The 18857-nt window shown below is 38.2% G+C and overlaps 1 protein-coding gene across 1 annotated transcript in view; it reads left to right on the forward strand.

Annotated features, from left to right (window-relative positions):
• Nucleotides 1-10445, forward strand: part of LOC108279510 (glutamate receptor ionotropic, kainate 2) — a 58449-nt gene extending 48004 nt beyond the window's left edge. Inside the window, exons 12-16 of the mRNA XM_017493813.3 lie at nucleotides 1195-1313; nucleotides 3634-3851; nucleotides 4084-4309; nucleotides 5514-5764; nucleotides 6998-10445. Coding sequence (XP_017349302.1) covers nucleotides 1195-1313; nucleotides 3634-3851; nucleotides 4084-4309; nucleotides 5514-5764; nucleotides 6998-7162 — 979 coding nt within the window. The 3' untranslated portion in view covers nucleotides 7163-10445. The remainder of the gene's footprint in view (nucleotides 1-1194; nucleotides 1314-3633; nucleotides 3852-4083; nucleotides 4310-5513; nucleotides 5765-6997) is intronic.
• The last annotated feature ends 8412 nt before the right edge of the window (nucleotides 10446-18857 follow it).

Consider the following 18857-nt stretch of genomic DNA (forward strand, 5'->3'; position numbering starts at 1 on the left):
CTGAAGCAGCAAAGCATGCCCAGACCATCACAATACCACCATCATGTTTGACTGTTGGAATGATGCTATTAAGGAATGCTGAATTAGCTTTATGTCAGATTTAACAAGACCCATCTCTTTCAAAAAGTTCCACTTTTGACCCATCAGTCCATAGAACTTCATTCCAAACGGCTTGGCAGTAATCAAAGTGTTTTTTAGTAAATGTGAGATGAGCATTTCTCTTGGTTTGCAGTGTTTTTCACCTTGCAACTTTTCCATGAATACAATTTTTGCCCAGTAATTTTTCTAGTGGTGCGATCATGAATACAAAGCTTTTCTGAGTGAACAAGGCCTGCAATTCCTTAGATGTTCCTGTGGGTTCTTTTGTGACTTCCTAGTTGTGTCTTCGACAGGCTCTTGGAGGAATTTTGGTAGGCCAACCACTTCTGGGAAGATTCGCCATTGTTCTACGTTTTCTCCATTTGTCGATAATGGGACTCACTGTGGTTTGCTGGAGTCCAAGAGTGTTAGAAATAAGTAACCCTTTCCACACTGTTAACACAAACCTTTGTAGCCCTTTCCACACTGATATATTCCAGCTTCCCTTTCAGTTTAGCAGGGTTTGGTGATTTATTTTCTCTAACGCTCATACTTCTGTTAATGAGCTGGTGATTTGAATTGGGTGCCTTTGATCAGTTAAATCAACAAATCATGCAGGACTCTGGCCAACCAGGACTGGAGATGGACACCTCTGAGTTTATATGTCTGCTGTAGAGTGCTACCTGTCATTTTATGAATTCCAAAGTGCCAAGAGACATACGCACTGTACATTCAAGAAGAACTCACAGCTCTGTAGTCTTTAATCAAGGTTTATTGCTGGACAATTTTAATGACAGTTATTGCAATAAAAGCATCTTGGACAACAGCGCTTCAGCTACTGGAAATAGAGTGGTTATTCATTTATAAGAAATCTGTTGAATTATTTAAAAGGTAAGCATATTGAGTATCAAATGAATGGATAATACAGTTTAATGAAACATTCAAATGTCCTCCTGATTTTGAGATAACACTGGATAAATCCATCCTTTAATGGCCATACTTTTACTGAAATAGAAGATCAGTCTGTCCATTGATGGACAGTTGTTTTATGTATAGCAGTTTTCATTTCTCTTTAATGCCTGTGTAACCATCTTTTATCTCTTTTTTCTACATCAGGTTCAGCCCATATGAGTGGTATAATCCTCATCCCTGTAACCCTGATTCGGACATGGTGGAGAATAACTTCACTCTACTAAATAGTTTCTGGTTTGGAGTTGGGGCTCTCATGCAACAAGGTAGATGCTTCAACCTGTCTGTGCTACTTTTCTTGCTCACTGTAGCCCAGTCGGCTTCTCTGGGGCCCCCAGCTGGTTTAGAGTTGGTACTACAGGTTGCAAAGGACTCTGTGTGTTAATACAATATCGAAGTTACTGAGACTGAGCTGCAACTCAGTAAAATAAAGCACAGTAGCTCTATCAGTCTAATTATACTTGCAACAGGCTGATGCTTAGAATGTTTTTCACAACACAGATATTCATATTTGAATACATGCTCTTCAACATGATACACCCTTGCATGCATCAGAGTGAAGATCAGGGGCATTAGCTGGACTGTTAATCATTCGACGTTGAACCCAAATTTTTCTCCATGCATTTTCCCCCAGCTCAGCTAGTAGCCTAAGTTTTGTTTTATGGAAGTAACTTAGCTGTCAATGTATGACATGATTAGAAAAAAGTTTAATTAAACAAAACCTGCCTCGGGTGTTATCACGGTTTGTAGGACTACCAGACTGAAAAATATAAAACTTTTCTAACTAGGCTAGTTTGGTGTCAGTAGCCAAGGGGAGGCAAAACTAAGCTATGGATTTATTTGCAATAGTGCCATGCAAAGTACATTATCTTTCCTTATGCTCTGCTCATATCATGTTCACGTAAACTGGAACTCATATAGACATTTACACATCTTGTTTTCCTGCTCAGAATCAGAGTGTTTCAGTTTCAACCCCTTTACTGGTTTAAAAAAAAAGGCATACGTAAATTTTCCCTCTCAATTGGTAGAATTGAGAGATGTCAGCCAATAAGACATGAGTATTTCCACATATATTGCTGTAAACACTATCTGATTGGCTTCACCTCCGTTCACTGAGGATATAAAATTACAACACCGCCGTCTTCTTTACGTAGTGACAAACCGCTCCAAGTGGAGAATTATTCGGGGCTAAAGAAAAAAATCTTACAGCCGTGAATGTCCAGGCCAGGTTACACCCCTGGTAAAGATGCTCTTCCTCTGCAGCATCAATGCAATTTGTTTAGTGACTAGAAAACACTAGAAATAATAACACATAACTAATTAATTTTAGAGTGAGTTGTATAAGGTAATACATGGTCCATTGTAATGGTGTTTCCCATTAACAGTCAAGAGAAGAACAGCACAAAAATGAGACACTGAAAAACTAAGATTAGCACTGCAATTCAAGGTTTACCCATCAGATACATTACACTTCAGACTGTAATTTAAGCAGTTGATTTTTACCAAATGCATAAATTGTATACACTTTGATAATAAAAAAAACTTTTAGTGATTTAGTCATTTGAGACCAAAAAATTATAATACCAGGAAACCTTGTAAAACAGCAACATCAGATATGGCCTAGCTGATCTTGCTTAAGAATTCATGATTCAGCAATGCCCAGAAGTCATTGTTTATAGACCTCAGTGGAAAATATGGATCTTAAAATATGAAGGATGAGGCTGCTATACACTGTATCCTAGGAAATGAACACTACAGAGTCCCTTGCCACTGTGGTTTGCCCCATAGAGGTCAGTGGGAAGTGGTGACGAGGTTTGAAGTTACCTTGGGTGCATGAAAGTAAGACCCAACAAGGTTTTCAGTTGGGTGAGAGATGAAAACTCTATTCTATTCTATTCTATTCTATTCTATTCTATTCTATTCTATTCTATCCTATTTTATTTTATCCTATTCAACCTAATTATGCTGGGGGGGGGGGGGGGGGGGGGGGGGGCATGAAATTACAATTGTTAGTGTGTCATAGACTTTTTGCCATGTTTGGCCAAGTGTATGAAATCTCCATAGTTGCCAAATACAGTGTATCTAGAAATGACTTTTAAATAAACAGTATCCGTGCAAAACATTTTAGCAGTTTCTAAAAGTATCTCAGTACAATTTTAGCAGCTTGTGTTTTTGGACAAAGAATAAAAAGAAAAGTAGTTGGTACACAGCTCAGTGTCTGGTGTGATCCTTCCCAACTATTCTTGGGTGTATAAATAAATACAATACTTATTTTCAACTAATGACAATATTCTGTAAGTATGTGAAAAGCTGATGTCTTTTAAAAGTATCAGTAAACTATTATGGCAGTTAATTATAAAGTGTAGTGTACTCTAGCACAGAAATTTGGAAACACTGATGTAGAAGATATATGGTTTATGGTAGAGTATTTAGACCTGGATGGAGTAATAGAACCTGGATGGAGTAAAATGGCTCACTCCTTACCAGGTCTTCCTTTTTCCTGTTTTCAATTATTTTTCTCTTTTTTAATCCTTCTCAATCCTGTACTGTCATTTGCTCCCCCCTCCACTGTACTGTCCACTACAGGGTCTGAGCTGATGCCCAAGGCTCTGTCTACCAGAATAGTTGGAGGAATCTGGTGGTTCTTCACCTTGATTATCATTTCATCATACACAGCAAACCTTGCTGCGTTCCTCACTGTGGAGAGAATGGAGTCTCCCATTGACTCAGCTGATGACCTGGCCAAGCAAACGAAGATCCCCTATGGTGTAGTTGAAGATGGTGCTACCATGACATTCTTCAAGGTGCTGCAGCTAAAAGCAAGGACAGAGTTATTTTTAAAGTTTTTTTTTTTTTGAGTCATAAGCTATTTAGAAGAATTATGCCTCTTTCAGAGTCTAAGACAGAACCCAGACTTGCAAGTAAATGACCCAAAATGATTTGAAGCTCACTAAAGCAATTCATAGGTTGTAATTTTACTATTAACTTTTAAAATTAATGAGCACTAAATGTTTTCTCTACATTCTCCTTATGTAGAAGACAAAGATCTCTACTTACGATAAGATGTGGGAGTTCATGAACAGCAGGAGGCAATCTGTGATGGTAAAGAGTGTAGAAGAGGGCATCCAGCGAGTGCTGACTTCTGACTATGCATTCCTCATGGAGTCCACCACAATTGAATTTGTCACTCAGCGCAACTGCAATCTCACACAGGTTGGAGGCCTCATTGATTCCAAGTCCTATGGAGTGGGAACACCTATGGGTAAATACTACAACCTGTACATGTAGATCATAATAGAACTGTGTAATCTGCATAACTTTTCTACCACACTCTTATCAGTTTGATGGTACAATCTGAACTTTAGGAAGCATGACAGGCTGGAAGTATACCAAAATTAATTCTGGTTCTACAAGATGACTGCCCTGTAACATTGCTGCATTACTTCACTGGGTGAATTTTGTATATATATATATATATATATATATATATATATATATATATATATATATATATATATATATATATATATACACACATACCTATACACCTACATACAGGGGGAAATAAGTATTGAGCCTATGAAATACTGGGAGAGTGTAGTCTGGTCAGACGAGAGCAAAAGTGAACTTGGCTGTCATACTACACACCATGTTTGGAGAAGAAATGGCACCGCACATCACCCTAAAAACACTATACCAACAGTGAAGTGTGGAGGTGGAAGCATCATGGTGTGAGGCTGTTTTTCATCGCATGTTACTGGCAGACTTCATATAATTGAAGGAACAATGAATGGAGCCTTTTACCGGGAGATTCTTGAGAAGAATCTGCTGCCATCCACCAGGATGATGAAGATGAGACGTGGGTGGAGCTTCCAGCAGGACAACGATCCAAAGCATAAAGCAAAGGAAACTCTCAATTGGTTTCAGAGAAAAAAATCAAGGTGTTAGAATAGCCCAGTCAATCACCTGACTTAAATCCAATTGAACAAGATTTAAAGACTATATGTTTAGAAGAATGGGCCAAAAATCACACCTGAATACTGCGGAAAATTAATTTCTTCATACAGGAAGTGTCTTGAAGCATCTTCATTACAAACAAAAAATAAATTTCAATTAGCGTAATCAATACTTTTTTCCTGTGTCATTCCGCTTTATTACACATAACTTTATTTATGGACTTTAATGTTTGGATTATTTACATGTGTGGATTTCATGAGTTCATACCAAAGTATGGTGAAAATTTTATGTGAACAGCCTCATTGGAAATATATTTACTGGAAAAAATGTTGACGCATTCAATACTTATTTCCCCCACTGTATATGTAAAGGTCAACACAACCAGTTTGTATTAAAATGGAACTTTCAGTATAACAATGATGCGTACATCATGATGATACTCCCATATACCATCTGTATAGTATTTCGAGTATTTAATTCTCTGAGGTGATAGGTTTTTTTCCTCATAGGCTCTCCTTACCGAGACAAGATCACTATAGCGATCTTGCAGTTGCAAGAAGCAGGAAAGCTTCACATGATGAAAGAGAAATGGTGGCGGGGAAATGGTTGTCCAGAGGAGGAAAGCAAAGAGGCAAGTGCACTGGGAGTGCAAAACATCGGGGGCATCTTTATCGTGCTGGCTGCAGGCTTGGTCCTCTCTGTTTTTGTGGCTGTAGGGGAAGTGTTATACAAGTCCAAACAGAATGCACAGATGGAGAAGGTAAGGGCACATGATTTAAGGGTACATCTTGTTTTTTTTGTTTGTTTGTTTTTTGTTTTTTTTAAGACAATGAAAATACAGGGCATTGCATATTTTCTGACATTTTCTGGCAACTTAAAGATTGGGGAACACATACTAAACAGTTGGGATCACCAAATTTGTAATATATGCTACACAAGAACAACACAAAAATACACTATGGCCAAAAGTATGTGGACACCTAACAGTCACACCCATGTGTGCTTGTTGAAAAGCCCATTCCTTATGTAGACCCCTCTTGGTTGTTACAATAACCTCCATTCTTCTGGGAAGGGTTTTTGACTGTAGAACCACTATGGCTGTGGGGATGATCATTCAGCCACAAAAATATTAGTGAGGTCAGGCACAGGTGAGGAGGCCTGGCCTGATGTTGCAGTTCATCCCAAAGGTGTATAGCAGGGTTGAGGACAGGGCTCTGTGCAGGCCACTCAAGTTGTTCCAGTCTAAACTTGGAAAACCATGTCTTTATAGATCACGCTTTGTGCACAGGGGTATTGTCATGCTGGAACAGCTTTGGGTCTCTTAGTCAGGTCAGGTGTCCACAAACATTTGGCCAGGAGACGTTCATTTCAGAGGTATTCTATGAAAATTAATTTAAAGCCCTCTTCCTCTTTCTTAAAACTGTTTAGTTCAGGCCTCTTAAGGGGTCCATTCACCTCTGGGCTAAAGGTCAGTTCCACTGTTTCCACCATTGTGACCCTTTTGACAGTTATAGCAAAACAGACATGATCAAATTGCAACCCAGTCTGCCAAGTCTGCCATTTTTTCATATTTACTTCTGTACTCATAATTTTGGCCATTGAATCAATCTTGATTCAGTTGTTGACCAGTATATGCTAAGAGTCGGGTCAAAAATTAATGTTTGATTCACTTCCAACTCATTTTGACTGGTGAGTTCCCAATCAAGAGTCTTGTATATTTTATTCACTGTGCCAGAGTAAATGTGACTAGCACAGACTTTTTGGCTATAATTAGGCTTAAAGCTATGTAACATAAATATAGTTTATGAAATATGCCATAGAGAGCATGTAATTTTTGTTTTAACATATGAAAAGCCCATGAAGCTTAGATGTCCAACAATTAAAATAAGCTATTTAAGAGAGAACCATTGCTTAAATCAATTTGAACACTGTTTAGTCATATTGTTTAGTTTCTTCCAATCCTTTCTTCTTTTTCTCCTGATTGATTTTCTAGCGATCGTTTTGTAGCGCCATGGTGGACGAGCTAACTGTGTCTCTGAAGTGTCAGCGGCGACTCAAGCAAAAACCTCAGCCTCCCACTATTGTCAAAACTGAGGAAGTGATAAACATGCACACCTTCAATGACAGAAGACTGCCAGGAAAAGAGACCATGGCTTGAGAGTCATCACTTCCCTGCCTCTCTCCCTTCTCAGGGAGATGTGAGAAAGTGTGGGGCAAGAGAGAGCCTGGGGCAGGAGTCAATTCCGCAATGCCTTTGGGTCCACCTGGACCAATCACATCAGAGATGTTTCCTGTGGAAATCCAGATACCTGCGCAAAATAAATCTGTAAACCTTTATGGAACTGCATAGAAATTATATTGGTTTAAAGCTCTTGCTATGCCTCACACTGTTAGGAACATAAGAATGAGATTTTACTACTTGTTCTTACTGTACCAATATCCAGTCCAGTAGATGTTCAACATCTCCCTGGATGGAGAGCCTCAGAGTTTGAATAGTACAATTTTATAATAGTTCCATTTATAATAGTGACTTTGAATGTGGATGAAAGATTAACTTAAGATTTTAGGTCAAAGCTCAAATACAGCTTTTTAGCTAAACATACCCTAAGCTACAGTGGCCCATAACTGAAAAACACATCGCACCAAAATCACACCATCAAAACCAAGAACACAACAGCATTACTTCAAAGCGGCAACATGCTTGTTGCTCATTGGACACAATGTATGACTATCACAACTGGAGGAGAAAAAAAATATTTCTTCCTAATGACTCAGCTTTATTAAGGTATGATCTAAAGTTGACAGCATTTTTAGAATAACATCATATTAAATTTCTTGATAAAAATAAACATGTAAAAGCATCAGAAGGTTAATTTAGGCTCATAATTCCTCTTATTTTAAACTTCTGCCAGCTCTTCATTTTTCACATTTGTTTTCAAACTAATGCAATGATGTTCAATAAGGAAATATCCTTTATGTTTGTGTTTTATGCTGTTGTGCTTTTGGTTTTGCTCTCATGTTTCCAAATTTGCTTGTTGTGATTTCTGATTTATTGTTGCATTCTTGGTTTGTTAATGTGTTTTCCACTTATAGGGCACTGTACTAAGCTATTTTTGAGCTATACCTTGGGTGTCTAGTAATCTTCAGACCTGGGAAAAGCTCATTAAATAAGTAGGTTTTGAGACAGTTTTGACTGACACAAAAGATTGTAAAACAACAAAAGTTGAGTTGTATGATAGTTGTTGTATGAACTAAACTGACAAATGAAGCTTAGATTTTTGTGATTTAGCTGTTTATTCCGACTGACATGAATGGAAACACCATAAAATTGTGTTGAAAGAGGCCAAGCATCTGTTCAGAGGGAACTCAACATACAACTTTTGAACTTTATTGCTGTTATACATATGCAAATGTCTACATTTTTTTTTTTTTTTTTTTTTTTTTGCGTTTGTTAACTTATCAGAGTTCAAGCTAAGCAATTGTAAAATATGAACTTACAACTTCTGGCCATTATCATAATCTGATAAACCTGGAATCAAACAGGAAGTATACATTCATACACATGAATTCACTGATTGATCATGTTTAAAAATCATGATTTTAATATGGTTAGAGAAGTGAAAATGTGACTCTACAGGGGCAAAATGAATTAATTATTAGGAATGACCATGTGTACTTGACTCACAAATCACAGTCAATACATAATACACAATAAATGCATGAATCATGTCAATCATGTCCCAAATTTTTAGAGACGTTTTGCGGCCATGAAATTCATAATTACCTTATTTTTTTCATAAACTGGTACATTTGCTCAATTTAAACATTAGATATGTTTTCCATGTTCGATTGTGAATAACATATGGGTTTATGAGATTTGCACATCCTGGTATTCAGTTTTTATTTATATTTATTTACATTTTACACAGTGTAAAACTTTTTTGGAATTGGGGTTATACTACGCTCAATCACATTACATTTAAACACATTGAACCAATTTAATATAGCCAGGTTAGAATAATAGTGTTGTTCCAATTCTAAAATTCCATTTCCTATACAAAATTAAGTACCACAATACCATTACAGAAACTATACCGTGCTAAGAAAAAAAAAAGAAAAACAGGAAAATGTATAACACATAATAAGAAATAGAAAACACATAAATGTTTTGACAAACAGCATCTATCTGCTCAGAATTAGTTAGTTATCAATAATAGCTCTACATTCTTTTGTATTATTATTATTTTTTGCTATTTACACCACATTGTAGATTGCTATACAGTACGATTGTTCGGAGATATGCGCAGTAGGTTAAAACACACAAAGTTGTCCCATGACATTACTCTTTTACTTTCCTTTTCGCCTCAATAGTGTTATACTGTGTTTATGTATACTACGATGCAACTGGCTCTGATGAATTATATGACAACATTCTTCCAAGCCACTTTGTTAGGACGAATAAGCATGCACTTAATAGAACAGATCTGGATGAATTATTATGCACAAATCACAGACACTGTAATCTATTTTTTAATAGCTCATATCAGTATTTTGCACATATGAATTTATGTACAATACATATTAAAGTTGTGCTGAAAGCCAATCATCAACACACTCAATATAACATTACAATTTAAAAATAACTGCAGCAGTGCAAACAAAGACTATACCAATGGTGTTAATCTACACATTCAAAATCACAATATATCAAGCATAATGTACATAATTACAAGGATCAGGAAGTTACTGAAAATGATTGAATGAATCAGTGAATGAACAAATATGTAATATCATGATCAACCACTGGAGCTAAACAGACTTCGTGTTAGTACATTACCACTCAAGTTAAATTGAAAAGATGTTTGCTCATACCAGTATGGGTTTCCAAACTATTTTTCTTTTACAACATTCTGGGCTCTCTCTGAAGATCTTAAATTTGAGACATTTCACAATAGCTTTTATTGTTATATTTCCCTCCTTTGTTGGCTTGATTTTCTTTTTTCTTTCTTTGCTGTTACCATAAAATTCATTTTAAGAACTATTCACCTTTTGTTTTTCAGAAGGTTGGCAGGTGATGACTGAGTCATTTAGGTTGTACTCACCAAAATATTTCTACTTCTAATTGTACAGAGACATTTTTGTAGTAATTTCTATTTGTGCACATGAGATGTAGCCTACTGCATTTGTATAACCTAATGAGACACATGATAATTTTCAAGGCTCAGAATGATTTGTGTCAGAGTCTATGGTTTGAAATGATTGGTGCAATGGCTATCCTCTGTGTTTCTCATTCTGTGATCATTAATTGTACTTCTTTGCCAGTAATTTCTGTCAATGTACATGTTTTAGGTTGTCTGCGGTGGATCCACTTTATGAGTGATCTAAAAAAAAAAAAAATCTCAAGAACAGTTTGTTGACTAACAATTAAACAGATTTATATTTAAAAGTGCAATAGTCTTTTTTAATTATTATTATTCTTACTAGCACAAATAACCTGGAAAACATGTATAACATCCATCCATTTTCTGTACTGCTTATCCTATGCAGGGTCACAGGAAGCCTGGAGCCTATGCCAGGGAACTAGGGGCACAAGGTGGGGAACACCCTGGACAAGGTGCCAACCACAACCGCACACTACAGACAGTTGAAAAGAAATGCCAATCAGCCTATACAACACATGTCTTTGGACTGGGGGAGAAATTGGGATAAATTCACACCTTTAATATCTGTATACCATGTTGATATTTCTGTAAAGCTGCTTTGAGACAATGTCTATTGTAAAAAGCGCTATACAAATAAAATTGAATTGAATTGAAAACCAGAGTACCTGGAGGAAACCTGAAGCAGAGGGAGAACATGCACACTCCACGCACACAAAACCACTAACCACTAAGCCACAATGTACATTTATACAATCAGCACAATTATATTATGTGGCTGAGAAATCCTGTTTGGAAAACTTTGCTCCTGGATGGATTGCTTGTTTGTGTTTACATGGACCGCCTGTAAGTCTTTTTATAGACATTCCCCAACTCCCCTTCACTCTACACCATCTCACATGGCAGAAACTGGTAAATTGCCAGCACAGCCAGATACTTTCACAGTGAGCAAAAAAAATTTCATATGATATTTCTTTGAAAATATCATAATGACAACACATTAAAAGCAGAATAAACATGGACAGTGCTTTATTGGAAGAGGATGAAGCTGGACATGGAATTAGTGATGTTGCTCCTGGAGAGGTATGTAAGCACAATTTGTAAGCTTTGAATTATTAGGATGTGGGCTTCAAATAGGGCACACGGTGGCTTAGTGGTTAGCACATTTGCCTCACACCTCCAGGGTCGGGGATTCGATATTTACCGTGGCCCTGTGTGTGCAGAGTTTGCATGTTCTCCCCGTTCTGCGGGGGTTTCCTCCGGGTACTCCGGTTTCCTTCCCCAGTCCAAGGCCCAAGACATGCATGGTAGGCTGATTGGCGTGTCTAAAGTGTCCATAGTGTGTGAATGGGTGGGTGAATGTGTATGTGATTGTGCCCTGCGATGGACTGGCACCCTGTCCAGGGTGTACTCTGCCTTGTGCCCAATGCTCTCTGGGATAGACTCCAGGTTCCCTGTGATCCTGAAAAGGATAAGCGGTATAGAAGATGGATGGATGGATTCATCGAAATGTTTGCAATGCTGGCTAACTCCCATGCAACTATGCTAATAATACTAACTAGCTAACACCATAGGTAACAGCTTAAAATCTCATGAGAGGTCATTATAATGAAAGAAGGACAATGCAGGCATTCTTAACCATTCTCATAAATCAGTATGCACTGGATTTCGCATGTTTGTAGTGTGGCTTTCAAGCAAGTGAATGGCAGAGTGGATAAAAACACAGGAAAGGTGAAAAAGGGAACATGATCACCAATAGGAGTCTGATTCCCACTGCCAAATGAAATAACGAAAAAATCCCAAAAGCACAGCAACCTTGATATAAACTAGCCTATAGCCTCACTGTACACTGCCATTTTTATTTATTTAACTCTCCTATCAAGCAACATTAGCATAATTCTAGCTGGGTATTTATATATTTTTATGGTAATGTTATCTTCCTAAATGCAGTACACCATTCCAGGTACTTTTATCACCTACATCTAAATAATAATAGTCAATAATTCCTTAAATTTATATAGCATTTTTTCTAAACAATCCACACTTTACATTGTATAGGGGGAAATCATCTCAATCACCACTAGTGTGTAGCATCCACCTGGATGATGCTAGGTCAGCTATAGTGTGAGATCATGTATCATGAGATCGCCCACTACACACCAGCTATTGGTGGAGAGAAGAGGAAGTAAGGCAAAGCCTATAATAAATAAACAACTTAACTCATCGATTTAAAGTGATGCCATGACAGTCCTAGTTAATGCTAACTATTTTTAGCATGCTAACTCTAGTTGAAGTCTACAGGTCACTGTAGGTTCTGGGGGAGAACTTTGTTTATATGGGTGGGAATGATGGTGGGCTCAAGGAGTAAAAATCTAACTCAAATGGTGTTGAACTTTTTGAACGTCAGACTTGAACTGAAGTGGGTAAAAAGGTTATGAAAAAACTTTGCATATCTCACACTGAAAATATGACAGAACTCTTACCTCTAGTAAAAATTTCTAAGAAAAAAATATATTTAAAATTTGTCACAATTATTGTCACCTTGAGAAAGTTTTATGGAAGAAATATGTAACTGAAGCATATTCCGATTTATGTTTTACTTTAAAACATAAATAAAATGTTATGTTATAAAACATGTTTAAGTTCCCCTGAGTGTTTAGGAACTATTATGTGGGCATTCCTTACTTCCTACTTCACTGGGGAATAAATATGTTGACACATGCCAAATTCTCTTCATCATTCAAAAAAGTATAGACCACAAACCAGGCAAAGGCAATAAAACAATAAGTATACACCTGACAATGTCCATATCCAGTCTTACTAATAATACGTAATAATTACGTAATAATTTAGAGGTTTAAAACACCTGGAACTGGACTGAATCTGCATGGAAGAGAACCCACATGTCTTTTGCACCCCACACACTTGTTATACTTGATTTTTTTAAGTTTTAAAAAGAACATTTAATCTTTAAGCCAGACTGATATAGAGGGGGGTTGTGGAGCGGTCCAAGCCAGCAATATTCTGCGCGGAGCACGCAACGATGCAAAAGCCACAACACTAGCTTGTCTATGGTTCAGAGGCTGACGCTGAGATGGAACACCAAAGATAGCAATTAAAGGGCAGACATCTAATTTGATTTTAAGAATGTCAGACATAGTTTCGAAGAAAGAGTTCCAAATGTTCTGCAGTTTGGGACAGAGTGCAAACATATGACTGAGGTTACAGGGCGAAAGTTTGCATTTTTCACACATGTCAGGAACACTGGGATATATTTTAGATAGTTTACTCCTAGAGAGGTGAGCTCTATGGACCACTTTAAATTGTATGAAACTAAGTCTAGCAAAGGACATGGTGGTATAGATATTATCTAACGCTCTGCCCCAGTAATCATCCTCAAGCTCCAGGCCCAATTCCTTTTCTCAAGCACTAATGGTTTTGATATTGTAAGAATCGTCCTGTGACCAGATCGTTGCATATATAATGCCACCCTTATGAGGATTCAGCTTGAACACCTCTTCCCATGCAGACTTTATAGGTAAGGAGGGAAACCCGGTGAAGAGGGAGGAGACACAATGCCTAATTTGAAAGAAACGGAATAGGTGAGATGGAGACAGACTGAATGACGAGGATAATTCAGAAAAGTTTGCTAACACATTATTAATGAAAAGATCCTCAAAGCATTTCAGACTCTTCTTTTCCCAAAAAGAGAATGTGAACTCTATAAAGGAGCGGGGAAAGAGGTGGTTATTACATATAGGTTCCATGGTTGAGGACGAGATAGATTTAAAATGACGCCAAAATTGATAGAAAATTTTTAGAGAGCTACATACTATTGGATTATCCGTGTGTTGTGAAAGGGCTATAGGAAGGGAGGAGAACACCATCAAAGGGAGGGAGGTTGAAATACAAGACTTTGCTTCTAAGTGGCTCCATGGAAGAGAGGGGGCCTGCACCCAGAGCACCAGTTTCTGAATATTAGCCGCCCAATAATAATACGTGAAATTGGGCAATGAGAGGCCACCACTTAGTCGACTCCTTTGAAGTGAAAAATTGGAAACCCTGGGAGTTTTTCCTGGCCATATAAAAGAGGAGATTAATTGGTCTATATTATTGAAGAAAGATTTGGGTAAAAACAAAGGAATGGGCTGAAAAAGGTAGAGGAATTTTGGAAGAATGTTCATTTTTTACAGTGTTTATTCTACCAAGAGGGGATAATGGTAGAGCTGCCCATCTTTGAAAGGCTGACTTCATGTATGAAATTAAGGGTGTAAAATTCGCCGCCATTAATGCAGAATAGGAACAGGTGGCATTAACTCCGAGATATGTGAATTTTGAATCCTTCAAATGAAAAGGTATTTCAGTCTGTTTTATCTTTTGGCCAGATTGGTTTATGGGGAAGCATTCACTCTTTTGTAGGTTCAGTTTATACCTGGAAAATTTCTCAAAGTCATTTAATATGGGTATTATCTCTAGAATAGATGCAATTGGATCTGTAACATAAAGTAATAAGTCGTCAGCATATAGGGCTAGTTTATGTTCAATTCCCTTGCGGATTATACCCTGAAATACAGGGAGAGTTTCGAGAGAGGCTCAATCGCTATGGCAAAAAATAAGGGAGACAGAGGACATCCCTGGCGTGTACCCCGTGACAAAGTAAAATAGTCAGATTTAGCATCGTTGGTATATATGGAAGCTTGCGGTTCCACATATAATAAACGGATCTATGATATCAGTCCATCCCCAAAGCCGAACCTCTTTAGCACCATAAAAAGATATTCCCATTCTGTCCTATCAAACACCTTTTCGGTGTCCAAAGAAATGACCTCTTCAGAGGAGTTGCTGTCCATAACAAATCGAACTCCGCCTGCAAATTAAGCCTTTGTTTATGCAGCTCAGGGGTCGGGTTGAGAGCATATTGGTCGTCAATAGGTCGAATATTATCAGATATCTCTTTTTTCTTATCCTTACATTTCTTATTGGCATGAGCAGAATAAGAGATTATCTGTCCCCTTAAGAAGGCCTTTAGAGTTTCCCAAAGTAAAGAGTAAGAGGTTGAATCAGTTTGATTAGTAAGAAGAAAATCATCTATCGAAGTAGAAATATACTTGCAAAATGCTGAATCGGATAAAAGTAGAGAATTAAGAATCCACGGTGGGCGAAAGGCTTGATGTGAAGGTATAAGAATGTCAAGACTTAAAGGAGCGTGGTCTGAAATAACAATTGGTAGATGTTGGAAACCCTCTATTCTCTATTCCCTCAGATATGTATAAGTATGTTTAGGTTATAGTTTAATTTCTGTCTCATGAACTTTTCTAGACCTGTCTGTTGTGTACGTGCCAGTTAAAATGTCACCATAGGACCTTCCTATTTTCTGTTAAGCGAACAGATACCATATACGTTCAGAAACCTGTATATTCTTGTATTGCCTAAGATGTTTTTCACGTACGTGGCCAGACAGTTCAACTGCCATATTATTTCCACACCTATGCCTATGCACGGCTATTTGTACCTATATAAACCTCTGTGAAATCTGCAATAAACTAGGGAAGTCTCCTTGAGCTACTCTTTGTGTCAGTGTGGTTCAATCAGACTCTCTCCGAGCTCGTATACGCTCTGAGGCAAACCACATCCGCGTGGTAGCATAGAGAAGAGAAACACTCTACTCTTAAACACAGAAAGGCTGAAGGCAGACGGATGAAAGAGGGATAATGGAAGCTGTTATTTGCTTTATCCCTAACAGTAGATATTCAGAGTTTACAACCCAAGAAATTAGAGAGTTATTAATAAAAGAGTAATCAATGTGAGAAAAAGATTTATGTAAGTGAGAAATATTTTCTCACTGGGGGTTAAAATACCTCCACGGATCAATGTAACCATTCTGAACCATAAACTCAGAGAACACCTTTGCCTTTGCAGAGGGACCCTTTGTAACAGCCCTAGATTTGTCCAAAACTGGGTCAATGACACAGTTTAAATCTCCCCCAAATATCAAGAGATGCGTGTTCAAAGCAGGAATTTTTGACAACAAATTCTGAGCAAAAGGAGCATTATCAAAATTCGGGGCATATACATTCACCAAAACTACTGCCGTTTGTGAAATTTTCCCTTCCACAATCACATATCTACCATTTACATCAGAAATAACTTTATCAAAAGAAAAGGGCACAGTCTTACTTAACAGGATAGAAACTCCCCTGGACCTGGAATCTAAATTGGAGTGGAACATATGCGATGTCCAGCGAGCTTGGAGTCTGTGTTGATCCCTGAGACAGAGATGAGTTTCCTGAAGAAATGTAACGTCAGGTTTTTGTAGTTTTAAATGTGTCAAAACCTTGGATTTTTTAATGGGACCATTCAGACCTTTCACATTCCAACTTAGGACTCTGATCGAGCTTTGGGTATTTTCCATCAATATAGATTAATACAGAATGGAGTACAAAGAGGTTGATATCAATAGGAGAAAAAGGAAAAGAAAAAAAAACTAAAAACAACACAGCATCCCTCCCCGCCTCACACCCCACCCTCCCCCACTGTACTCTGAACATCAGTTAACTTCTCTCCATTCCCAAACAATGGAGGCAGAACCCTACAACACTGGAACATCCGATACTTGTAAACCATACCTATTCTTGTTGTGTGAAGTCACTCCCGAGTATAAAAGGTACCACAATTACCATGTATCTCAGGCAACCTATAGATTTACATGGAAACTGATATAGTTCCCCACACCCGCGTAGTTTTACAGTCACATTATAGGTATTAATAAATTGGTTTATTAAGATGAAGGACACCGTTCATTAAACCATAGTTGCGCTTTTTGGGGGCAGTCAAATTGCAGCCTCTCATCACCGAGGTCTATCTGAAGGCGAGCTGGGTATCTGAGAGAAAACTGCACATTTCTCTCACGCAAGCTGTTTCTCACTGCAGCAAACCTCCTCTTAGCGACGCTGGAGTTGAAGTCAGGAAAGATGAAGACCTTACGGCCCTGATGGAAAAGTTGACTTTTCTACTTTTTCTCTGTCGTGAAAGTAGTGAAACTGCATAATCATCACTCCGGGCCTTTGATTCTCTCGCTCCTCTGAGGGCACGGGGTCAATACGGTGCGCTCTATCCAGCAATGGAGCAGATGGAAAGATTTCCAATCCAAGGATATCCTGGAAAGTTTTGACATAAACGTTACCGGATCACTCCCTTCTTCATGACCCGGAGCTTGCAGTGCCGTGAACGGGACTTCAGATCCTTCACTTTATCAATGAGTTGTTTGTTAGCCGAATTTAGCTTTATCACTTTCTGTTCCAGTGCTACAATGCGGTCATTGTAATCGTTCAGGTGCTGGTCAAGCTCGTCAATACGTCGTCCTTGTGATTCAATGCCTGATTTAAAACTCTCAAAAGACGCAACAACTGGGGCCAGAGCTGAGTCAGTAGCTGCTTTCACCTGTACTGTGGTGGTAGATCTTAGCTCCGCGATCAAAGTGGTACGGAGATTTTCCAGGTCCAGCGGTAGCTTGTCGCCATGACTCGTCATGCTCGGTGAAGATTTAGGTTTCCATAGTCTTTCAGAAGCCATAAGTCCTTTCTGGTTATAATTGTAAACCAAGTAATTGAAAAATAATGCACCAAATATCTTAGAAAAGATTCAGGTTGCCTGAAAAGCACAATTAAAAGATAAAATGCTCGGGAGCGCAGTCCACGTGTGCCTTCTCACTCACATGCTCAGCTGGAAGTCCAAAATGCACACAATTTCAAGACCCCGCAACATTTAGTCATTGTTTTTAACATAACATGTCTAACCTGAGTGGTAGAGATGCTTCAATCAGGCTGAGTTAAGTACAGCACATTTTTCAAAAAGATGTAGTGACTCAAAATGTGCTCTACCAAATGGTTGAGAAGAAGGTTAAAAGGTTCAGTGCCTCTTGATCCTGCTTTGAAAGGGACACCTCTTTCTCATTATGACTGATAACAGTGTCAACCTGACAGAGCCTCTCTATGTGGTCGAGGATCTATCTGTGATCTGAGCCTCATCTATCTGTGGAGCCATTGAAGTGAGTAGAGTTTAGGATTTCAGCTTTTATTTCCTGGTATTTACATCTAGATATGTTAAACAACATAAAACATAGAACGTTTCGTATCGGGACCACCCAATTTTTAGGTGAGCGAAAGTATAGGGACAGAGAATTGTTGAGTCTTGATGTAAATTAAAGTGAATAACTCTTAATATTTGGTTGCATATTTCTGCTTGCAATAACTGCATCAAGTGTGACTCATTGACATCACCAAATTATTGGTTTCTTTTTTTTTTTTGGTGATGCCTTTCCAGGTTTTTACCACAGCTCTTTCAGTTGTTGTTTGTTTGGAGGTGGGATGCTGCTTAGTTGGGTTAAGGTCTGGTGATTGACTTGGCCAGTCTAAAACCATACACTTTCCCCCCTGATAAAATCCTGTTTGAGTTGGCAGTGTGTTTTGGATCATTGTCTTGCTGCATGAGTTCTGAATTCATTCTGCTGCTGCCATCATGACTTACATCATCATGTGCATGGTGCCTTGTGATGGACTGGCATCCCATTTATGGTTTAGAATACAGGGCACAATCTCCACGCATATCAGGTTTACTAGTTAAAGTCGCTTTCTGGAACACCCCCTGTTGTAGTGGAGAATGCGCGTTTTCTGCCCAACAGCAGGAATGTTTTGC

The sequence above is a fragment of the Ictalurus punctatus genome, chromosome 19 (assembly GCF_001660625.3).
Source record: "Ictalurus punctatus breed USDA103 chromosome 19, Coco_2.0, whole genome shotgun sequence".
Taxonomy (NCBI): domain Eukaryota; kingdom Metazoa; phylum Chordata; class Actinopteri; order Siluriformes; family Ictaluridae; genus Ictalurus; species Ictalurus punctatus.